Below are 26,101 nucleotides of genomic sequence, written 5' to 3' on the forward strand. Positions count from 1 at the left end.
CATTAAAAAGTTGAATATAGACCTTGAAGCCGCGGGTGAGAAGAGACTCTTGCAGTTGAATGGGTTAGATGAGTTCAGGCTACACTCTTATGAAAATGCTAAGCTATACAAAGAGAAAACGAAAAGATAGCATGACAAACGTATCAAGACACGTCACTTCGAGTCAGGCCAACAGGTATTATTGTTCATTTCTAGGCTCAAGTTATTCCCTGGGAATTAAAATGGTGATGGCCAGGCCCATTTGAGGTGGTGAGAGTCATGCCTTATGGTACAATTGAGCTGCGTGCTTTAAATGGTGAAAGGAAATTTTTAGTGAATGGACAAAGAGTCAAGCACTATTGGGGAGGAATAATTTATCGTGAGAAGACCAATGTTGTACCCGCTGATAAGTAAGCGAGGCCCTTGTCGTGCCGCGACGTTAAATCAGGCGCTTGTTGGGAGGCAACCCAGCTTTACTACTTTCTTTTATTTTTATTTTTATTATATTATTTTTGTAATGTTTGTTTTGATTTTTTAGGATTATAGCATAGAAGTCATTGGAAGGGGTGTGCAAAAGCAAGCTAGATGGTGAGAGCTAAGTGTGGGGTGCCCACATAAAGATAACAATCAGGAGAAGTCTGAGTATCTCTGAGCTACTAATTCTTTGGCCTTTGGCCTACCAGGGAGTCTCTTTGACCCTCTGTTATTTATAGCGTGCATTGAGGACATTACATAATTTTATGTGTAGGGTGAGAAGATTGTCTGGGTGATTTTCTGTGCTATCTTAGCTTAGTTGTAGTACTCGTTCTTAGTGTAGTAGTTTTTGTTAAAAATATAAAAAGTAAAAGAAAAAAGAAAAAAAAAGAAAAAATCAAAAAAATCAAAAAATTAGGACTTTTACCGACGATGGATCTCCTAGACAGTTTTATTGAGGGATTTAAGTCTAAAGAGAAAGGACAAAAATATTTTCTTTGTAGGTAGTGTAGCAATTCCCCCTTGGTTTTTCTTTGTGTCTCGGTTCTTTTTCAAGGGTTTTGTTTGAACCGGGTGTGGTTAATTTTATTTTTTAAGAGTAGGAACCATTGTACTATGAATTGAATTGAAGCAATATCTCTTGAATTTATTATGCCTTGAGAATAGTGATTATTTTGGTGATGACACTTAGGCTCAGTTTTTGACTCTTGTACAAGTACCTTAAATTGTATGATCTTAACTTTGCTTAACTGCTTTGGCTAGGATGAGCCCAATCTTGAGTGAGTTATGTGACATGTGTGTGTGAGATTTGCGTGTAATTCTGTGCATTGCATTTGATGTCTAGAACTTGTCCCGTGTGTTTGCAAAGCAAAATAGTAGTTTCGTTCAGTCTTAGAAGTGATATAGGCATTTTTTTTGTTGAACCAATTATATGTTTTACCCGTCTAATTGTTATGTATCATAGTTACCTCCTTTGAGCCTGTTTCTTTGGCAATCACATTACAAGCCTTACCCTTTATTTGAATTAACCATTTATTTGAACCTTTTGACCTCTCATGAGCACTTGAATTGTTATGAACTTTGTAAAAGTTAAAGTATGGGGTGGTTGGTTTGGCTTTGAGTGGAACTAATGAAATAAGGAGAAAACTGCACTGTTTTGAAAAAGTAAGAGCCACTTGAATTGAAAAGAAAGTAAAAATACTTGTATTGTTGTGCAAATATTCCTTGAGAGTGGTAACTCTTGATGTAATTGTGCTTAAAAAAGTATGGAGTTAATATATATTAATGTGAAGGTGGAGTTATGGTTTGACATAAGTGTGGGGTTTTGAAAGGTAAAGTGTATGTATTAAAGTGCTTAGGGAGATGTAGTCACTCTTATATCCAAATGTATCTTACTTGTCCCGTAGCCTACATTACGACTAATTAAAGTCCTACTTGATCCTAGACTGAATGAGCTCAATTAGTAGAGTAGTACACTACGGGCAAGCCTATGGTGCATTTTTTGTGGCATATGAATGTTATTTCTGAGAATGAGTGAATTCTTTCTATCTTGAGTACCTAATTGTCTTAAATTTTATTGTGTGTGGAACTACTCTCTTTTCTCGTGTGAGGTCACTTGATTCATGAAGGAAATTTAATGTCATTGACCTCTATGTTAGAGTAAGTGAGTAAGTTGTGAATAATGTGTGGTACTTGTGAGTTAAATCTTGAGGTGAAGATGTTACACTCTTATGCTTAGTCTATTTTAAAGATTCTTGGTATGATGAGTTAGGAGAATTATTTAAAAAAGGTTGTGCCTATATAAAGTGTAGTGTGATCGCTCGAGGACGAGCAATGGTGTAAGTGTGGGATGTTAATAACCTATAATTACATATTTTAGTCGCTTATCGCACTCTAATTTACTGCACTTTAATTGAGTTTGAGTTTTAATCGCTAGTATTTTGCACTACGTATTTTATACCTTGTAGGAGTGATTCCAAGCTATATAGATGCTACAAAATGAAATCGAGCTATTTGGATCTTTGAAGTCTAAGTAAAATCCAAAGGGATTAAGCCATATCATGTTCAGGGGTCGAGAACCACATCCGGATGTCAAAAACCAAGGAAAATGTTAACTCTGAGAATCCACCACAACTGTGGTTCGTGGGCGGCTCGTGGCGCGCCACGGCCACCTATTTTCTACTGTTGTCAATTTTGCACGCTCTCTAATAAATCCCACTACCATACCGCGTGGCGCATCGCCCCATGCGGCACGCCTGTGTAATTTTTATAGGGTCCTAATCTTATTTTGTGTAGGAAAAGGAGTTTCTTCTGGGTCCGACCCTACTTGGTATAAATACATGTAAAATGTTATTTTTGAGACTTTTGACATACTTTAGACCTAGGGAAACACAGGAGCATTCGGGAGCAAGGATATCTCATATTTCTTCATCGGTTCTTAGTATTTTCAATTATCCAACACTTATGAATTTGTTTGATACTATCATGAGTGGCTAAAACCCATAGTTCCGGTGTTGTGATTTAGCCATGAATATTGTTGTTTGAAGTTGACTTAATCTTGATTATAATTTACTAATATATGATTGTTTCTTTAATTCTGTGATTATTTGCTTAATTGTCGGGCCAATAGTTAGGTTCTATTTACTATCTATGATGTGCTTGGGAAAGCCTTATTTAGATTAGAGAAGAATTGAAGAGAGCACGATCTTAACTCTGGGGGGGGGGGATTTGTGGTTACGATAGGAATATACCTAGTCACCATGCTTAATTAAATATCGTAATTTTAATGTGTTCTTAATAGATAGATTTCATAGGAATATAGGCGTTAATCTATTTTGAATAGGTGAGTAATACTTTAGGAGAGGCTATGAGAGCAATTGTTCGATTATTTAGCAACCATGAGTGAATTGCATGAAAGGGAGAGTTAACTTGGACAAAATATGATTGGTGAATTGATCACAACCCTGGAATATTTGTCTCTACTAAATACACAACAATCATTTTACTGCTTGATAATTTAGTTACTACTTAGAATTATTGTTTAGTATAATTACACTCTTGAACTCGAATTGGCTCGAATGAATAGCAATCTTAGTGAATTTAGTAGGTAGTTGATACAAGTCTCTGTAGGTTCGATACTCGACTTATCATTTTATTACTTGTACGACCACGTATACTTGCGTGAACTTTAGGGAGCAATAATACTCTCACTAATCGAACCAAATAGCATATAGAGAAGATATTCACGGCGATACATGTATACATTCCAGATCTAGTTATTTAGAAGATATGCGAATAAAACATGTATATGTCCAAGGTGTTTGCAAATAGAGAAAAGATTCAAAAACCAAACACTGATTAGTTTTTCCTCATACCGTGTGTACACCATCAAGAGAGAAACATGAGAGGGTGACCCTAGGAGGATGTATCCTTATCCACACGCTGCGCGGACAACTTACGTGCCATATAATCCAAGCAGCACAGACCACTCATGTGCTATCAATCCAGTCCTTATCACACTGAAAGCATATATAAGTATACATATACATGAACAATAAATGTCAAATTACATACTTATGGACTGATATAAGTAGCATGTTAAGGTATATGCATGTGCGAAGTGTCCTACCATAGCTCAAATTAGGAATTACGCCAAAATGACAATTAGAATGTTTGAACATGAGATTGACCTACATGTAACCTATGACATGATTCAATTCAGCTCACCAAAGGGTACAAACATAAGAAGCATGATAGTAAGAAGCTTAGCGATCAATTCGTGGCATAAATTAGCTTAAGCACTACCCCGAGCATGAATAAAACCCTGATGCATGCACATGGGCCCAACCCCTTGCATGTGCGCCACACATAGCATGTACCCAACACTAATAACTCAGGAAATTAGTGTCTTAACTAATTTTAGGCAAGATACTTACCTCAAATAAGCCAAATCAATATTCTAAAACTGCCTTCCCGTGGGAACTGCCCTCTGAACGGCTCGAATCTAGCTAAAAATAACTAATAATATCAATTAAGATCATAGGAAACAACCCAAAAAATAAAGCTTTGATTTTTCTTCAAATATTCAAAGTTAACCAAAATGTCAATTCGGGCCCGCACCCCAAAACCCGACATAACTCACAAATAAGACACACCATTTCGTACAAATTCGACTCTGAATCAGGGTTCAAATATCTATTTTCGCTTTAGAAAAGATTTTCTAAAATCCCCAATTTTTCTCACTTAGATTCATCAACAAATTCCAAATTCAAGGATGGAATCATGAATAATAATCAAATCCGAGTCAAGAGTACTTACCCGATCCAAGTGGGTGAAGATTGCCTCAATCTGAGCTCCCAACTCATAATATGATAATGAGCTCAAAGTCCCAAAAATGACATTTTATACTTCTGTCCAGTTATACACTTCGCGATTGCAGGACCCACTTCGCAATAGTGAAGGCCAAATTCTTGACCAGCTGCCGCCCCTTCTTCGTGAATGCGAAGCCCCTACGCGAGCGTGATGCCTAGCCACTTTTTAAGCCTATGTGAATACGAGCCTAGCTCGATGAACGTGAAGACATTCCTCCCTCTAGCATCATTCCTTCGTGAACGCGTCCCCTTCAAGCGATCGCGCTGCTTCAGATCCCTCTTCTCATCGAACGTGATACCTGCTTTGCGAGTGCGAAGAGGAAAATCCTTATGCCTGCTTCCTCTTCTATGCAAATGCGAGACTATCTCTGGGATCGTGAAGCACTGCAACTCAGAGGAAAACTAGCAATTCAAAATCTTAAAGAAATGATCTAAAACCATCCGGAAACACGCTCGAGCCCCACGGTACCCCGTCCAACCATATCAACAGGCCAAAAATAACAGGAACATACTCGAGGTCTCAAATCATACAAAATAATATCAAAACCACAATCGCCGATCAAGATCAATCTCTTAAGCTCATAAACTTCAAACTTCAAACCAAACATCTGATTCAAGCCTAACCAATCCGGAATGACCCCAAATTTGGGACACAAGTTCCAAATGGCATAATGAACCTATTCCAACCTCCAAAACAACAATTCGAACCTGATAGCCTTAAAGCAAAGGTGTCAAATGGGCAGGGTTGGCCCAGTTCCGGACCGGTTTGGTAGTAAGGGGGCCGGGCAGGGCTGGCTTGGGATGGGAACCGGCCTGTGTCGGGTAGATTTTTGGTATCGGTTAACGGACTGATACAATCCGTTATGTTCAAGTCATTTGGGAACCGGTTAACCAGACCGTCCCGGACCGGTTCAACGACTATTTCAATTTTTTTATAAAGTTGTCCATTTGGCAACGGTCAGCTGCCATTTTGACCGTTGCCCAATGGCTAATTTGCAAGAATAGCTTTTTTGTTTTTTAAATAATAACACTTTTATTATTTATTAATTTAGCCATTTGAAAAATTTTGAATAGACCCCCCCTTCTTCTTCATTTCTTCACTCATATCTCAATTCTCAAACCCAAATTCTCAATTCAAGTTAAATCATGCCCCGTTTTTCTAGAGTGCGCTCATATGTTTGAGAATACTTTGAGGTGGTAGAAGAAAATGAAGAAGTTCACAAAGTAAAGTGCAAGAACTGTGGCCGCGTCTTAAATGTTCATCGAAAGTGAGAGGGCACAAGCTGTTTAAAGAGGCATATGAAGAATTGTCTTGAGCGTCCTCCAGAAATTCGTATTTAAGTTGATTTGAGACAATTTGTTTTATTTTAAAATTATTAGACTTATTTAAGATTATTGTTTTAGTTTGTTAGATTAATTTGAAGTAATATTCGATAAAGAAAATTTGAAATGAAACTATGAAAGCCTTTGAAGTTTGATCCTTACATATCAATTTATCAACACTCCAGTATAAGACTTTTACTATAAGTTATATTTTTTTCATGTTCATTGTATTATCTAAAATTCAAAATTATTTTTTCAAAATATAAGGCTTTTAAAGTTGAGTGTTTTACATTTTTACTTTATCTTAATATAAATTATGATTGTTATATACAAAATACAAAAAAAAAATTAAATAAGCCCGACCCAACCCATTAGGCCTGGAACCATTCCGGTTAAATTTTGCACTGGGAAAGCTCGGAACTGGTAAACCCAATAAAAAATAATCGAAAATCGGCCTAGTAACAAAACCGGCCGGTTCCCTTTTCCTCTAAGTTAACTCCCCATCAAACCTATGAACTTTCCAAACCTTCAATTTTCAAATTTTTGTCAAATAGAATCAAATCGTCCTAGGGTCCTTCAAATGCAAATATGGACATACGCCTAAGTTTAAAATCACCACACAAACTTATTGAAACCATCAAATCACCATTCTGGGGTCGTTTATACAAAATTCAAACCTTGATAAACTCTTATATCTTAAGCTTCCAACCTTGGAACTAAATATTCCAACTCATTTCAAAACTTGTCCGAACTCAAACCAACCATCCCCACAAGTTACATAACAAAAAATATACATACAGGGATTATCAAATAGGAAAACGGGGTCCAAATATATAAAATGACCAGCCGGGTCGTTACAACTATCTCTTTAATTTGTCTGTTAGAAATATAACAAATACTCCGAGACTCTTTATTCCAATGACAATTTTGAAAAAAAAAAGAAGATATTCCTTCTTCATATCTAAAAAATCAAATATTATAGACCACAATAAAAAATTAAAAAATCAATTAAAGTGAAACCGAGAGAGTATTAATCAAAAAGGTAATAGAACATTACAGTTTTGTTTTAGTTGTTGAAAATATTAGTTGATGGAAATCCTACGGAAATAAATGCCAAAGTTGCATATGATGCCACCAGAGCTCGTGACGATCTTTCGAGTCCCTTACTCAGATGATTATTCAACTATTCAAAATTATGGACTAAAATAATTTTTCTTTGCAACAAGAAAGTCACTCAATTATTCCTAGAGAAAACTACCCTCTAAGCCCCTCAAAATTTTGATAGCCCATATTTTTGCCCATTAACAGAAAACGGCCCTCCCGCCCAAACATATTACATCTAATAGCCCGAAATATCTATTTTGTATATTTTTTGTATAGGAACAGTCTATTTTGTATATTTGTTGTATAGTGACAGTCTATTTTGTATATTGATAGTATATTTTATATATTTTCTTATATAGTGACAGTATATTTTGTGGAACCTCCTCTACTAAGATTTATAGGGTAGAAAGTCTCTAACGTCTCTCTCATCTCATCTTTCTAACGTCCCTATCACCGGACCTCCATCGACCACCGGACCAGGTAATACCCCTACCCCACCCTACCCTTTTCTTCTTTTCCTCTCTTTCTCCTTCCTGCTTTCTTCTTCTTTCCAGTTACTTCCCCTTTCTTTCTTGTTCCTCTTGTCTTCTTGCTCCCACCCCACCCCCTTGTCTTCTTGCCCCCAACCCCTTCTTGTCTTCGAGATTCACGGTTTATTAAGAAGGAATTAATTGAAGTAGAGACGGTATATGGGAAATTGATGTGGTATTAATGGGATTGTTGCTGCTGCCCAAAAAGTTTGCAAAGTGTGTTTTGAGTTGTTGTCATCTGCTTTTGGATTTCACTTAAAATCAATTTGTTTCTTCAGGTATAGTACCTTTTTTAAAAATAATTTCTCATTTATTTTCCTTTTGTTCTTTCCAGATTTGATTTATTTTTCAGATTCCAGATTTGATTTATTTTTCTTGAGGGTATAGTTTTGATCTGTGCATTTTGTTGTACCACGGTAGAACTTGGTGAATTTTGTGTAGTTCTTTGCTTTTCCCTACATTTTTCCTACTACTGTCAGGGCTACACCAGTGGTAGTGGTGACAGCCCTCTTTTTGGTTTTTGGGTCGTGGTTTTTCTGTGTTTTCAGGGAAATTCTCGAAGTGTTGGAGACAAGTTAGGCCCACGAGCACTAGCAAAGGAGAGTAACCTGGACGTGCATCAGCAAAGGGTGGTGGGAAGCGGTGTGTGACCGTACAACTACATCGAATATAGCAAATCAACACAGGTTTGGTTCTCGGGAGTTGGTACCTCCCGTTCTCTTTTGGTGTTAGCTAAGTTGATGTTACTTTAGTTCACAATAGTTTAGTTCAATCATTCTACTAATGTATTAGTAGTCACTTGTTTCCTTCTAGTTTGATTCGTTGTCTGTTGTGCACTAGCGAGTTTCCTTTAGATTGTCGTAGGTGTAGTGGCTGCAGTCTGGGATGATAGATTAAGGGCATGTCCTTGGGTGGGGCAAAGTGTGGGCCCAGGGTCAGGGGGTGGGACAGGAGGTAGGGGAGGTAGAGGGGGCAAGAGAGCCTATAGGTTGAGAATCGGGTCATGGAACATAGGTTCACTAACGAGTAAGTCTGTAGAGTTGGCAAAGATCCTTCAAAAGAGGAAGATTAATATAGCATGTGTTCAGAAGACTAGGTGGGTTGGATCGAGGGCAAAAAATACGGATGGGTATAAGTTGTGGTACTCTAGAGTCCGGAGAGGTAAGAATGGAGTGGGTTCCTGGTAGATAGCCATCTTAGAGAGTCGGTGGTAGAGGTTAGGCGGGTGAATGATAGACTAATGACTATTAAATTGGTGGTGGGTGAGTGTACTTTAAATGTCATTAGTGCGTACGCGCCGCAAGTGGGCTTGGATGAGGAGATTAAAAGGAGCTTTTGGGAGGGGTTGGATGACGTCGTTCGTAGTATTCCGCCTTCCGAGAGGTGATTCATAGGAGGAGATTTCAATGGTCATATTGGGTCATCGGCAGGTGGTTATACTGAGGTGCATGGCGGCTTTAGTTTCGGGGAGCGGAACGAAGGGGGCACTTCGCTGTTGGACTTTGCCAAGGCAATCGATCTAGTGATTGCGAACTCATGTTTTCCGAAGCGGGAGGAGCACTTGGTTACTTACCAAAGTTTGGTGGCGAAGACTCAGATTGACTATCTCCTCCTCAGGAGATGCGACAGAAGGTTGTGCGAGGATTTCAAAGTTATCCTAGGAGAGACCCTTGCAATACAGCATAGACTTTTGGTGATAGACATTGGTATTATGATAAAGAGGAAGAAGAGGTCAGGACGAGGACGCCCAAGGATTAAGTGGGGCGCCTTGACTAAGGATAAAGCTCAGGATTTGGAAGGAAGGTTATCGGCAATAGGAGTTTGGAGAAGTAGTGGGGACGCAAACACTATGTGGTCGACGATGGCGAACTGTATAAGGAAGGCGGCGAGAGAGGTGTTAGGGATATCTTCAGGTCGCACCAGTGGCCACAAAGGAGACTGGTGGTGGAATGCAGTTGTCCAAGGTAAAAAGGAAGCAAATAAGGCGGCTTACCTACGGTTAATATGGAGCACTGGTGAGGAGGAGAAGAGAGCGAATAATGAGAGGTATAAGGTAGCTAGGAAGGAGGCAAATATGGCAGTAACGGAGGCTAAGACGGCAGCTTTTGCTCGTCTGTATGAGGAACTAAGGAACAAAGGCGGGGAGAAGAAGTTATTCCGAATCGCTAAGGTGAGAGAGAGGACGGCTCGGGATCTAGACCAAGTGAGGTGCATAAAAGATGATGACGGCAAAGTTTTGATAGGGGATGACCAGATTAAGAGGAGATGGCAGACCTACTTTCATAAACTTCTAAATGAAGAAGGGGATCAAAATATTGTACTAAGTGAATTGAGTAATGCCGACAGTCCCCATGAATTAAGTTATTGTAGGGACATTGAGGTCGATAAGGTCATGGAGGCAATGCGTAAGATGAGAAGGGGCAGAGCTACCGGGCTAGACGGAATTCCGGTTAAACTTTGGAGGTGTGTGAGTAGAGCAGGCTTGGAATGGCTTGCTGGGTTGTATAATGTTATATTCAAGACTAATAAGATGCCTGAAGAGTGGAGGTGGAGTACAATGGTTTCATTGTATAAAAACAAAGGTGATATCCGGAGCTGTAACAACTATAGAGGTATCAAATTACTGAGTCATACCATGAAAGTCTGGGAGAGAGTGGTAGAAATGAGAGTGCGAAAGACGGTGTCTATTTCAGACAACCAGTTCGGATTCATGCCGGGGCGATCTACCACAGAAGCTATCCACCTTATTAGGATGATGGTGGAATAATACAGGGATAAGAAGAAGGATCTCCACATGGTGTTTATTGATCTAGAGAAAGCGTACGACAGGGTTCCTAAGGAGGTTTATGGAGCTGCTTAGAAGTTAAAGGGGTCCCGGCAGCCTACATTAGGGTGATTAAAGACATGTATGATGGAGCTAAGACTCGGGTTAGGACAGTAGGAGGCGACTCCAAGCATTTTTCGGTTGTTACTGGGTTACACCAAGGGTCTACGTTCAACCCTTTCCTATTTGCCCTAGTGATGGATGCACTAACTCATCATATTCAAGGAGATGTGCTATGGTGCATGCTATTTGCTGATGACATAATTATAATCGATGAGACATGAGGCGGCGTCAACGAGAGGCTAGAGATTTGGAGACAGACCCTTGAGTCTAAAGGCTTCAGGCTGAGCAGGACGAAGACGGAATACCTCGAGTGCAAATTTAGGGCCGAGCCGACGGAAGTAGGAGTGAAAGTGAGGCTCGACTCTCAAGTCATTCCTAAGAGGAGTAGTTTCAAGTACCTTGGGTCAATTATTCAGGGGATCGGGGAGATCGACGATGATGTCACACACCGTATAGGGGTGGGGTGGATGAAATGGAGGTTAGCGTCGAGAGTCCTGTATGACAAAAAAGTGCCAACGTTACTAAAAGGTAAGTTTTATAGAGCAGTGGTTAGGCCTGCCATGTTGTATGGGATCGAGTGTTGGCCGATTAAGAACTCTCACATCTAGAAGATGAAAGTAGCAGAGATGAGGATGTTGAGGTAGATGTGCGGGCATACAAGGATGGATAAGATTATGAATGAAGATATTCGAGAGAAGGTGGGCGTGGCCCCCATGGAGGACAAGATGCGGGAAGCAAGACTCAGATGGTTCGGGCACATTCAGAGGAGGAGCACTGAGGCACCGGTGAGGAGGTGTGAACGACTGGCTGTGGTGGGCACAAGGAGAGGTAGAGGGAGACCTAAGAAGTATTGGGGAGAGGTGATCAGGCACGACATGACGCGACTTAGGATTACTGAGGACATGGCCCTTGACAGAGAATTGTGGAGGTCGAGCATTAAGGTTGTAGGCTAGGGGAAGTTGTGAGTATTTCTACAGTGCACTAAAGTGAGACTAGCCAGTTAGGAGTTAGTCTTAGGATGCTACTGGTCAGCTACTGATGCAGGGCTTTATCTGCTGGATATTATTATATCTTCTATCTTTTTCGTACTTCCTATATTTATTATATTGTTGTTATTTTTATTTTATGTTATGTTATGTTATGTTATTATGAGTCTATTGATTAGTACTAATATATCGTCTCTTGTCACTTTCTTGAGCCGAGGGCCTCCTGGAAACAGCCTCCTGCCCCTCGGGGTAGGGGTAAGGTCTGCGTACATATTACCCTCCTCAGACCCCACTAGTGGGATTATACTGGGATGTTGTTGTTGTTGTTGTTGTTAATAGTATATTTTGTATAGTGACAATCTATTTAACATATATTTTGTATAGTGACAGTCTATTTAGTATATATTTTGTATAGCGATAGTCTATTGTATATAAATTATATAGTGACAGTCTATTTTGTATATTTTTGTATAGTGATAGTCTATTTTGTATATATTTTGAAGTGACAGTCTATTTAATATATATTTCGTATAATGACAATCTATTTTTTTTTTATCTATTTTGTATAGTGACAGTCTATTGTATATAAATTGTATAGTGATAGTCTATTTTGTATAATTTTTGTATAGTAACAGTCTATTTTGTATATATATATTATGTAATAATACCAATATTCAAAAGAAATTCTCACCGGTATAATACATAATCTAAAATGACTTTCAAATATTAGCCTCATATTCGGCATCAGCTTTCGATGCCGGCACCGACGCCGAACTATTCGCAGGTGCAGTCTTAAACAACTCCTTCGGTATCAAAACCTTATTAATAGTAAAAATAGCCAACGACTTTTCATCAATTAGAGTTCCAGTAATCTTTGCCGTCACAATTTTGGTCTTCAAAGTCACAACGTTACCGTCCTTTCGCACAACGAAATCGTACTTCTTAAACCTTACGCCATTGTTGGATTTCAAGCTATCCATTGATTGATACACCGGAACTCCATGATACTTAAGCAAAGATTGCTTCCCTTCCGCCGTCAGTTTATTAAATTTTGGAACAAAATTCTTCATTGCGTCATCTCTAGGGCAAAATACCATTAATCCACAGTCAACATTGTCTTCAAATGCTCACCGGAAAGTTAGAGTTTTGAGGAGGTGGTGGTTGTGGTGTTGAGTGAGGATGAACGGATGGTATGATTTGAATTTTGATAGCGGCGGAGAAATGACGGAGAGAGCGGAGGAGGATGCCATAGAGAGGGGGAAGAGTGGTAGTGGTCTTGGGATAACCTTTTAATTAGTTTAGACTATAAAATACATACTGTAATTTTGTGGCTAGCGGCTGATATTAGTTTCTAGCGGCTGGCCATAAATGAAGTTTGCTCCTATTCCAATTGCATACAAATAGCTACCAGAATTATCAAATTTTTCAGTGAAAAAATATGACATGGCAGTTCATATGACTTCTTTTTTTTAATATATTTGGACCAAATAAAATAATTAACACCCAAACAACACATAAAAAATCCACCCATATACCCAACCTAACCCGCTAAAAATAAAAATCCACCTGCTAAATAAAACCAAATATAAAAATGCATCCCTATTGCAAATGCATCTCTCTTCTTCTTATAAAAATAATTTTTTTATGGTTTCACTCCGGTCTTTAATCCGTACCCATTATTATTTATAAAAAGTAGAAGAAAGAAGAATATAGGTCATTGACAAAAGAAGAACACATGTCACTCTATCCTTAACCTTGTACTGTTATTATGTTATTAAACTAGAGTAAAACCATGAAATCAAATTTCACTGATTTTTACAAGAAGAAGAGATACGAGATGCATTTACAACAGGGATGAGTTTAGCGTTTGTTTTTATCGAGTGGTAGATTTTTTTATTTTTAGTGCCGTGGGTTGGGTGTATGGGTGAATTTTCTATGTTTTATTTGGGTGGTAATTATTTTATTTGGTCCAAAAATATAGAAAGTCCATGTAAACTGTCATGCCATATTTTTCCACCGAAAAGTGAGATAATTCTAGTTGAATGACCATCTGTGTGCAATAGGAATAGTTGGATGACTTTCCAGTTATAAACGAAAGAAAAGTTATATTAGTCCATAATTTTAAATAGTTGAATGATCATCTGAATGGACCCCGATGGTTCCATTTTGCTAAATTTTAAATACAATTTTGCCAATGCATTCCATCTTATCAAAGTTTCTTACTATTATGCTTTCTCTAAACGAAGATGTGAAGTAATACTGAGAAAGAAATTTTTTTTGACGAAAATGAAAATTTAACAAAGGTTTTAATCATTATGACTTCTAATTTTTGAGAAACAATAATACTCTGAAACCCCCTTAAATTATCACATTTTTGTCAGTTTCTTACTTAAACTATTTAGTATCCCTAAAACCCCCCTAAACTATTGCCGCTCGTATTAAAACCTCCTCGTCGCTGACCTGGCATAACATGTGTAGATATTCGCTTGGGAGCGCGTGGTAGCTGAAAAAGCTATCAAAATGACCCACTTAACAGAAAATAATGACTAATTAGTCTAATGCTCTTTCAAATTTATTTTTCTTAATAAATATTCTCTTCAGTTATATTCATCTTTCTTCCTCATTTTTCACCATTCTTCCTTATTTTTTCACCTTTCTTCTTTATTTTTCACCTTCTTCTTCATTTTTTAACCTTTTTTCTTCAGTTCTCCATATGGGTTTCCTCTAGAAAAATTTCTCCATCTTTTGTTTCCTCTGAAATTATTTATTCTCTTTCTTGTTTTAGTATTCTTTCATGTTTACACATATTGTTGACAGAATACCAATTTAAATCTTCTTATTAAACTCAAATACCTTGTAAAGAATAAAGTTGAATCTCTTGAACCTTCTTGATGTAATCCGGAATTAGAGAATGTAATTGCTGCGCAATTGATTTTTTATTTGCGAAATTTTATTTTTTGTAATTTTTTTATGTAATACAAGATGTCTTCTAAGAGATACAACACTGTATGTCGTTATTTATATTTTAATTGTGCTACAAAGTGAATATAAATAAGGACTTATCAATTGGAGTCTAGCATAAAGCACAATCACAATTAAACCTAAAATTAACATGTACAATACATTAGATATTCTTTTGGCCAAAACTCTTATAATTAATCAATCATTCGAGAGTAATACATCATGAGTAAACTATATAAAAAAAACTTTGTACGAATCATAAGTTAATATAGTTAGACAAACATACCTTTAAAAGTCCAACATGAGGTTTTAATATACAGGGGAATATAGTTCAGGTGAGTTTTGGGGACACCAGGTAGTTTAAGTAGGTAACTGACAATAAAGTGATAATTTAGACGGATTTATAGGCTGAGTTCAATAGCCACGTGTAGTGCTACATGGCACGTTTTTTAGACAATTAGGAGCGTGTACTAAAAGCACCTCTAAGAATGCAATGAGGGGGTTTTAATATGAAGGGCAATATAGTTCGGGGGAAGGGGGGGGGGTTGGGGACATTGAATAGTTTAAGTAGGAAACTGACAAAAACTTGATAGTTTAGGGGGATTTTAGGGTATTAAATCTTTTCTTTATCATGAATACTTAGACTTGTGGAAGTGTATGTATTTGAAAAACATGATTTCTCCAATAGTCTCCTAATATGTGTAGCTGATTGGAGAAATGCATATTACAGCAGGTTAAGCCTATTGCAGGAGCCTCTGGCTCTGGAAATTATCATATTCCTCGTAAAACTGGAGTAATTGAAAGCTCATCTCACAGTTTGTATCCTGTAAATAAACCTGGTTCAAACAGTAAATAACGTTTCATTTGTATCCGATATGAATTGTTATAAGGTATTCATGGAACAAGAGAGCATGGTTATCCCGGTAGATATGAAGAGGATCCATTTTCCAGTTTATTTACTAGTGGAGATCTGAAGACAAGTCACAAGTCTACTCTAAACATCAAAATCAAGTTAAACTTTACGTTCTACATTGCATGAGCTGGCTCATAGACACCTTTCCCCGCAGTGCCCGCATATCTTATCCATACAGTATAAGTAGATTGAAGAGGAATAGAATCTACATTGCCTTCCGTAGATACTAATATAGAGATAAAGAAGCTAATATGGGAGGAAGTTCAGGTTGATTTTGTGAGACTCATGTCACGACGCATGGATATGTATTGATGCCAGTTTCTGGTGTTTAAATAGAAGCTCTTGAAGATGTCAAAATAGTTGCTGCAAGGCATAATGCAGGGATTGTAATGAAGTGATTAATAATGCATGGATAATTTATCCCATGTTGTTACGCAATACCAAATTCTCTACCATGATTATTTCATCCAATCACTCAAACCGAATGAGTATATTTCAGTAAGAGAACAAGTTGATTCAATGTATAAAATGCAATAGCTGTCAATTTTATCTCACTGGACCTGGTGGAATCATCAGCAATTAAGGTACTGAGAACTAAACTAAGGACACCTCCATACTCTATAAAATTTATCAGTTCATAAATGAAGATAGATTAGACCAAACATTCTCTACTCTTGTCATGATCTTATTACCACTTGTAAATGCAAAAGTTACAGTTTGAAAGGAGGAGGGTATGGCCTGGCCTTCTTATATGAGCCTGAGAATTTGTCGCAGCAAATTCATAAAAGCTGAGAACAAAAATTGAAACTTCAAAACAAAGAAGTGGTAATAAGGCTAAGAATTCATGGTTGTTCATAAACCTGAACATTCTCTACTCATACCACCAAACGATTTATATACCATATTTCAACTCTACAAGTGCCAAATGATTTCGGTAGCATAGTCCTAATTCCTCAGTTATGAAGTAGAATTCTGTAGATGCACCATGAAGCCAGAGGCAGATGCAGTGCAGAGATCACCCATCTACATGTGCTCAAGCAGGTAAAAAGTTTAGACAAATATAAAAAACAAAGATAACAGTGAATGACTTTTGAGAAAACAATAGCACCCTTGTTAAATGCCCATAACACTCTGCAACATGTACATGCATGTCAAGTCTCCTATTCCCCTGTTTAGTAAAACAAGTTACTTTAGTACTTTTTCCATTGGCAGACATGAAAAGAAAAATTATTAATCCTGGTTAAATAGACAAGGAGCTTAAGAAATATGAAAAAAAAAAAAAGATTTTTTGAAACGTGTGATCTAAAGCATGCCATAGACAATTGTGTGGCTATAAAATTATGTCATTAAGGGTTAAATGAGAAATTTAAAGTTAAATTGTCCTCAAATACATAAAAGCGTCATTCTTTTTTGGACAAACTAAAAGAAAAGTATTTCATACAAAATGGGACAGAGGGAGTATTAAATAAGCAATGGTAAAAATTTTTTGATCAAGCCATTGGACCTCAAAAGATGCCCTATAATGAAACAGACAAACCGAAAACCTGCTGTGGATTTCTCAGCGTCATTTGTAGACAAAACCCGTTAAGAAGAAGGAAAAAAATGGGATAATAGAAGAACAAACACAAGTACGGCAAAAAATAAAAGGATCAATGAGTAGTGGATAATAGAAAAAATGGAAATTAGCTAGTTCTTTGAATAATACAAATGAAAATTACAGCTGAACCTGTCGCAAGCAAATTTCTGTAAAAGATTACATATTACCAGCAAAAATCACTCATGTGAAAACAGTAAACATCAAGCTCGTTTGCCTGTTCTAGGTGAAGACTTTGGGGCAAGTTCCCATCGGCCCTTGGCACGTCTTCGCTTAATGACAGCTCTGCCACTGGTGGTGCTCATACGCTTACGAAAACCATGAGTCCGAGCCAATGACTTCCTTGATCTATTCCTCTTAGTTTGACAAAGAGCATACTTTTTTGCCCTCACCACCAGCCCACGCCTTTTTGTGGTGGTCACTCCAATGTTGGAATTGAAACCAAATCCAAGTGATGAACCTAAGCCAGAAGGTAACGATCAAGTTTGCACTACTCACAATGCCAATTTAATACAAAATTCTGACCAGAACTACTTTCATAAAACTCACATTTGCGACTAATGCAAATGCTACAAATTGGAAAAGATTTACACACTAACGGCTATGAAAAGGGCAAAGTGACTAGAGTGCTGCATGTTGCACGGGTTCTCATAAGATCGACCATAAGGATATTAAAGGACGAAAATAATGACACATATTTAGCTGATTAGATCACAAGATAAAAGTTAAAGAAACTTAAGTGGAAAATGGTTTCGTTCCATACCTAATGCTAGGAAATATCAACACAATGTTAGCCTCCATATATTTATCACATTCCCTCATGTGAATGCCTTCTGGACCTTACTGTTTTCCTCGCTCGGAGTTTTATGGTTCAATTATTTATAATCTACCTTTAAACAAACCGAGTTTGACCATAAAACTAACAGTACGATTCAATATTTTCATTAGCATTCCAATTTCAAACCTACAACGTCCTCAATAGACACTATCAATGAACTGTAGAACTTCGAACAAAGGAAGAAACTAAGTGGACTATGGTTTAATTTCATACCCATTGCTAGGAAATATCAACATAGAATGTTAATCTGCATATATTTATCACATTTCCTCCAGGTATATGCCTTTTGGCCCTTAAGGTTTTCTTCCTTGTTCAAAATTTTTACGGTTCAATTGTTCTATAATCTAGCTTTAACCAATGGATTTTGACCATAAAACTAGCAATACGATTCAATTTTTTCAGTAGCACGCCAATGTCAGACCTAAAATATCCAAAATAGACACTCCAAATGTGAATTATGTGGAATACAAAACATCACAATCAAGAATTGCAACGTACTCTTTTTCTCTCCTTTTTGGTCAAGCATTAGTATAATACCTTCAAATCTATACGTGGATATAATCCAACAGTACTAGGATAATAACCTTCTTTAACCATAATCACTGCAATTATTGGTAGTTACAATGCACCCACAAAAAGCAATTTGTTTTATGACAGTGGAGTCTAGGCAAGCTTATGCGCACCTCGACTATTCTATTAAGTACCTAGTAACTCCCCTAGAACAGGTAACGAATAACTTTGTCCACTAAGGCTTAAGGCTTAGACAGATCGAAATCACTAGGGGATGTACTATTTCTATACATACCAAACCATGACATTAGCAATAACATAATTTTTAATACATGGATAAGCATGTCTAAAGACATAACTGCCTTTTCAAAACCTTTACTACACCAAACCAAACAGTGATAAGAAATAATCTCAGTATAAGTTATGTTGGGATAAGTTATGCTGGGATTAGTTATGCTGAGATTGTTGTTTATTCACTGTTTGGTATATTGTATTAAGAATGAAAATTGCATAATTTCTAAGAAGAAGGTATAAGTTATACCGGTACTAATTACCCCACCCTCTATAACGTATAAGTTATTCCAGTGTTAAAATTAACACCGAGATAACTTATACCTGGTTTGCTAACCAAACAGAGTATTAAGTTAGTATTAAATTTTTATACCATCCCTGTACCTCATACCAAACGACCCCTTAGTGTATTTTGCATCCCCTAGGATTGAACTTGAGTCTCCTCCCACATCATTAACCACTAAGCTACACTGTTTAGTAATCATAATGTACCCACACGAAGTAACTTAAAGCAACATTAACGGGAACCAAGAAACATCAACACATTGTCAATCCAATCGACAACTGAAATCTCCAATTTCCGCAAGACCCAATTCACCAAACAACAAAATAAAATTAATAATTAATTTCTCTTGTCCTATTTTCACATCAAAATTGTGCATAAGATTCAAGTTGCAAAACCAAGATAGAACCTTTTCAGTTGAGGGTGTCGGCGAAAAAGGAAAAATGATTGAAAATTTATGGGACTTACCGGAGAAAGAAGAAGAAGCAGATAGGGATGAAAGTGCAGAAGAAGGAACAAAAGAGCAGTGAAGCAGCCCAGAACGAGTTGATGCCGTAGCAGCACAAGGTGCCATTTTCAAGGATACGGAGCTCGTTCTTGAAGAACCAGTGAGTAGAGAAAGTGAGGCTGATGGCACATGCCTTCCTATTCCTGAACAAACCACTGACAGAGAAGCCATTCTTTCTCTCTTTGACAAACTCTCCCTCCTCGTTATTCTATCTACAAAGGTACTTATGGGGTTTTAGCGCCTTATCTGCAGAGCTGGGAATCGGAGAAGGATAACGGGTTAAATTATCCATTGGTATTCAATATTCACCTCTTTTGCAATTCACACCCTAATCTTTGCCTTTTTCCTCTTTACGACCTAGATCCCGTTTTGATTAGCTGATTTGAATTAGACGATAAGCATCAGGCGCTGAAAAGAACTTGTAAGTGTTGAAATTAATTTAATAAATAAACAGTTATGTGTTTTGGTACAAGTACTGAAATTGATAATAAGTTGCTCTAGTGTTTGATAAAAAAATGCTCATAAGCTCTTTTTTCTATTAAAGTGACTTAGAGCCCGTTTGGATTAGCTGATTTGAAGTAGCTGATTAGCATTAGCTGCTGAAAAATAGTTTTAAGTGCTGAAACTGTTTTAATAAATAAGCAATTACGTGTTTGGGTACAAGTGATGAAATTGATAATAAATTGCTGCATTATTTGATAAAAAAGTGCTGATAAGCTCTTTTTATATTAAAATGAATTAAATAACTTTAGAACTGTTTACACTTATAAAGGCATAATTTCTTCAAAATTTTAGATGTCAGATCGATTCAAATACAAAATATTCTATTTGTCATTTTATTTTAAATACAACCGTGCTTAGATAAGACAATTTTTATGATAAATATAATTTATTTTATGATAAGCATATAATCATAAGTTATAATAATTAATAAATTAATAAAAGTTTCTCAGTAAAAAATAAACCTAAATAGGACAAATTATTTGAAGAGAAACAAACATTGTCTTCATCACCACAACACTTAGAAAGCAATACACCAAAAATTTGATATGTCCTCATTAATTACATACAGTTCAAAGATATAAATATTAATACACAATCACGTACATATAAATATGCAAAAGAATAGAGAATTTGCTTATCTTAAATAGTCAATGAGAATTGCAGACTTGAAGAGGTGGGGGAGGGGGAGAGGGGAGGGGGTTTGGGTTGAATACTTGAGGCAGTGAGTATCGATGTAGGAGTTTTGTTCTAAAAAGGAATATTTTAAGGATAAAATAGTAAAAATTTTGGTCAAACTTAAAGTGCTTATAAGCTAAAATTTCATAAGATGGGGGTGACCAGCTTATGACTTTTGGCTTATTTTTGACTTATAAGCACTTTTAACTTTATCAAACGTGTAGATAAGCCGAAAAGTGCTTATAAGCTAGTTTGACCAGCTTATAAGCTTAGCCAAACACCCTCTTAAATAACCTTAGAACTGTTTACACTTATAAGGGTGTAATTTCTTCAAAATTTAAGATTCGAGATCGATTTAAATATAAAATATTCTATTTGTCATTTTTTTTTAAATATAATTGTGATTAGATAAGATAATTTTTATGATAAATATAATTTATTTTATGATAAGCATATAATCTTAAGTTATATAATAATAATTAATAAACTAACAAAAGTTTCTCAATAAACAAATAAACCTAAATATGACAAAATAGTTGAAGAGAAAAAACAAACACTTAGGGTCTGCTTGGTATAATAGAAAATATTTTCCAAAAAGTTATTTTCTTAGAAAACAAGTAGTAATCTTATTCATTTTTCGGTGTTTGATATGCAAATTAAAGAAAATAACTTCTCATGAGTATTCATAAATAATTTAGATACAACAAATATGAAGCCATAAATATTCGAACCAACAACCTTACGAATCACAAAACTTTAGAAACCGCAAACTTTCGAACCCGTAAACTTTATAATTTCTAAACCCATATACTTCTAAAGAAATAAATCTTCGAACTCATAACTTTGGAACTTGTAAAATTTCGAACCTGTAAACCGAAAGATGAAAAAACTAAAATTGAAAATATAAAAAAAAAATTGGGGGGGGGGGGGGGAGGGAGGATGTGCAGAAAAATGAATTTTTTTTGAAAATTATAAAACTTATTTTTTGTGCGAGGTGAGGGGGTGAGGGCAGTGAAGTGGGGTGGGTGGTGCAGAAAAAAGAAAAAATAGAAATTTAAAAATTACAAAAAAAGTAAAAAAAATAATTTTTTTTGTGGGGGGAGGGGGTACCAGGGTGGGTGGTGACGGAAAAAAAATTGAAATTTGAAAAAAAAAACCTTTTTGGAGAGATGGAGGTGGGGTGGGTAGGCGTGGGGTTGGGGTTGGGTGGGTGGGTTGGTGAGAGTGGGGAATAGGATGAGGAAGGTTGAGAAGAAGTTTTGAAAAATATTTTCCCTTCTCTTGATAAGGAAAACATTTTCTTCCAATTGGAGGAAAATGAGTTCATAAGGAAAATATTTTCCAAAACATTTAAGCCAACCAAACATGGAAAAATTGGAAAATATTTTCCTTCATACCAAACACAACCTTAATGTGTATTGTTTGTGTAATGACCCGGTCGGTCATTTTAAAAATTAAAGTTCCATTCGGCGCCATAAGGTCTTGAGCAGCTTTGTATTATGTGTTATGACTTACTTGCATGGTCGAGTTCAGTTACTGGATGACTCGGACTCAATTTGGAAGAAGGTTTCTAGTTTTGGAAGCTTAAGCGATAAGAGTTGAATGTAATTTGACTTTTATGTAAACGATTCCGAAATGGGGTTTTGATGATTTCAACAGCTTCGTATGGTGATTTTGGACTTAGGCGTGTGTCCAGATTTGGATTCGGAGGTCCGTAGAGTAATTTGAAGCATTTCGACGAAAGTTGGAAAAGTTGAAGTTTTGGAAGGTTGGGAGGTTTGACCAAGAGTTGACTTTAGTGACATCAGGGTCGGAATGCGATTCCAAAATTTGCAATAGCTCCATTATGTCATTTCGGACTTGCCTGCAAAATTTGACGTTATTCCGGGTTGATTGATATGTTTCAGTGCGAGGTTTAGAAGTTGGAAGATTTGAAAGTTCATGAGTTCGATTCATGGTGTGATTCGTAGTTTCGACGTTATTTGATGTATTTGAAACCTTGAGCTAGTCTGTGTTAGATTATGGAACTTGTTGGTGTGTTTAGACGGGGTCCCAAGTGCCTCGGTTGTGTTTCGGATGGGCTACGAGCCATTTCTTCAGGTTTTAGAACTGTTGATTCTATCATCTGGTTTCCTTCATCGTGTTCGCATCCGTGTATCCGCATTTGCGTAGTGTAATTTTGGAGGATGAAATATTTCCTCTTCAAGTTCGCATTCCTCTGTCCGCATTTGCGTAGGTGTACAATTCCTTTCTTCGCGTTTGTGTACTACTTCACGCGTTCACGTAGCTCAGTTATTAGGCCATCAGATTTTCCTATCTGCGTTTGCGAGCATGATGTCGCGTTCGCATAGCACGATTTGGCAGCCTTCATTGTTCTTCTTCTAGATCGCGAGTGATGTTCCGCGATTGCGATGCATTAAACACCTAAGCAGAATATAAAGTACTCTATTCCGAGGGTTAGCTATTTTCAACATTTTTGGAGTTCTAGAGCTCGATTTTGAGCGATTCTTTGTGGGGTTTTCAAGAAAATCAATTAGGTAAGTGTTCTCATAGAATTTATTATATTCCATGATTCTATCTTTATTTTTATTATTAAATTAGTGTTTTGAGTTAAGGTGGGAATTTTGAAGTAAACTTTCAAAATGTAAAATGATGATTTGAGGGACGAAATGGTATTAGAATATGATAATTTTAGTATAGTTGAACTCGTATCGGAATGGGTGTTCGAATTTTGTGAAATTTTTCGGGTTCTAAGGTACGGGTCCAGGATCGACTTTTGGGTTGATTTTTAGCTTTTTTGATAAAGACTGAAGCTTTATTATCCGAAAAAGTTTCTTATGAGTTTTATTTATGCTTTGAGGTTATTTTGGCTAGATTTGAACCGTCCGGAGGTTATTCCACTCGAGAGGTTCATTTTAGAGTGACGGTCTTTCTTCTTTGTGGTAAGTATCTTGCCTAACTTCATGTGGGGGAACTACCCCTTAGGATTTGAGTCGTGTATGCTAATTGTATCATGTAAGCCTGTATACGCGAGGTGACGAGTACGTGCTCAGGCTTATTAGTGAAAAGTTGACCTTTTAGGGTTCTTAGGCTCTTATGTTCATTAGATATGAAGTTGTTTGTTATGTTAAATTCCCTTTTTACTGATTTTACCCCTACGTGTATTAATTAGAATTAATTACTTCATGTTCCACTCTTATTGCCTATTTGACTCTTATGTGCCTTAACTGAAGTTGTTACCTCTTCAATTACCATGCTATCTTTTTTGTAGCTTATCCTTAATTAAGTTACTATATTGTTTCTATAATTTGCTCAAACCTAAAAGAAGTTAGTTATCCTTTATCATATTTGCCTCATCCTTATTTGGAATTTATGACTCATGTTGCATCCCTTGTTGTCGAACTGTACTTTGTGAAGTTATTATTACATATAAATTCTCCCTTATTGAGCTACTCTTATTGTGACCGATATCCTCTATTGTGTTTATCCTTTGTGAGTCGTTCTACCGTTTCTTTGCATTCTAAAGCTTTTGAGTTGATTTACTTGTCGTATTCTCGTGTATTGTTGTTGTAGTACTCAGTTTGTTGAGCTGAGGGTTATGCGCGGTTGTGGTATTGAGATTGTTTAGTAGAAATGTTATGGAATGTGGGCACATGTTGTGAAGGCCATTCTATTGTGTTGTGGTGTTGTTGGCATGTGATGTTGTTGGGATATTTTGTTCGGGTGTTTGCACGAGGTTTGTGCCGTGTTGTTGAAACTGTTGTTTATGCACATGCAACGGTGGGCTATATGTGTGTGTTTGTGCATGTGGTGATACAAGGTGGAAACATTATTATGTGTGTGCAGCAAAACAAAGTGGGCATTTACTTTATTATTGTGCACGTGGTTTGGGATTGTTTGTGATGACTTGTGATGGCCTGGGGGCATTGTTGTTGTTGATATTTGTGTAATGATGTACTTATCCTGTACGAGTTATAACGTGTACATTTTGTGGTGACTGTTTCTTATGTGACATTCATTGTTTCTATTCTTATTAATTGGCCTAAAACGTGATAGAACACTGGCACAAGCATACACGTAGTTAATTACCCCTAACGGTTTAAGAAGATGGATTCTGATGTTATTGATCATTTATACACACCCTTGTCTCTTTGCCTTCTACGTGAGTATGGCTGTATTGACACGTGAGTTGTTCGTGCTGTTATAAACTTGTAATGAGGGCACGAGATGCCAAATGTTTAGGGTTCAGGAATTGGGACCCATGAATTGTGAATATTCTAAGGTTCGCTACCTCATGGAGATTTTTGGCTAAAACCTGGTGTGAAAGCGGTCGTTCTTGTTGAGTTACTGCTTGCCTTTCCTTTATCTGTGTCCACCGGATTTAAATGTGTTCAGCTTGCTCCACTGTGTTATTACTTGTTTTGTGTTTCACCTGCTAGTTATTGCTTCTATTTCCTTTTGCAAGTACCGTATTATGGTTATCATTATACATAGCTTTGTAGAGATATCGTACTCTATTAGTTCTATGCGTATACATTGTCCAGGTTATTCAGACCAGTTGGTTTATTGACTGTCCCTCATCACTACTCCACTGAGGTTAGTCTTGATACTTATTAGGTACCGTTGTGGTGTACTCATACTATGCTTCTACACAATTTTTGTATAGATCCAGGTATTTCGAAGTCAGTCGATTGTTAGCTAGCTGTGCAGATTTTTGCTGTGGAGACTCAAGGTAAACCTGCTGCTGCATTCGCACGCTTCAGAGTCACCTTCTGATGTTGTTTTTACATATTTTATCCTTACTTCGGAACAGTTGTATTTAGAGGTTTCTAGCAAAACTCTGTAGAGTTTATGACTTGTACTACCGATTTTGGGATTGTAAACTTTGTAATGAGATTTCTTCTGTGCATTTGTCAATCGTATTTATTATTGTTATTATTTAAGTAAATGTTAGGCTTACCTAGTCCCTAAGACTACGTGTCATCACGATATCCTACGGAGGAAAATGTGGGTCGTGGCAAGTTGGTATCAGAGCTCTAGGTTCATAAATGCTACAAGTCATAAGCGAGTTTAGCAGGATCGGTACGGATCTTCGAGAGGTTACAAAACTATTAGGATAGTTTCACTCCTTTTATCTCTTTTGTGAGAGCTTATTAATCTCGCGGTTTAAGCTTTTATCTTTTTATTCTCTCACATATGGTGAGGAAACGAGCTACAGTTACTAATGACACTATCCTCGGAGCATGTGTCACTAGGAGCAGAGATAGAGGCCAAAGAGGAGCATATGTCGCGACTAGGGCACCTAGCAGAGTAGTAGTTGAGGAGCCGCCAGTAGCTCCGGTTAGGGAATAGGTACCAGAGGCGCCTGCTA

General features: G+C 37.0%; 2 protein-coding genes across 2 annotated transcripts; both read right to left on the reverse strand.

The window, feature by feature from the left end:
• Nucleotides 1-12,372: 12,372 nt before the first annotated feature.
• Nucleotides 12,373-12,750, reverse strand: LOC138877451 (fasciclin-like arabinogalactan protein 1). The gene has a single exon (XM_070157061.1). It carries the CDS (start codon nucleotides 12,748-12,750, stop codon nucleotides 12,373-12,375), a length of 378 nt encoding a protein of 125 aa, XP_070013162.1.
• Nucleotides 12,751-17,170: 4,420 nt separating this feature from the next.
• Nucleotides 17,171-19,841, reverse strand: LOC104243819 (large ribosomal subunit protein bL34c). The gene is made up of 2 exons (XM_009799082.2): nucleotides 19,512-19,841; nucleotides 17,171-17,581 (listed from the first exon to the last, which is right to left on the reverse strand). The coding sequence occupies exons 1-2, from the start codon at nucleotides 19,720-19,722 to the stop codon at nucleotides 17,325-17,327; spliced, it is 468 nt and encodes a 155-aa protein (XP_009797384.1). The 5' UTR covers nucleotides 19,723-19,841; the 3' UTR covers nucleotides 17,171-17,324.
• Between the last annotated feature and the right edge of the window lie 6,260 nt (nucleotides 19,842-26,101).

The sequence above is a fragment of the Nicotiana sylvestris genome, chromosome 9 (assembly GCF_000393655.2).
Source record: "Nicotiana sylvestris chromosome 9, ASM39365v2, whole genome shotgun sequence".
NCBI classification, from domain to species: Eukaryota; Viridiplantae; Streptophyta; class Magnoliopsida; order Solanales; family Solanaceae; genus Nicotiana; species Nicotiana sylvestris.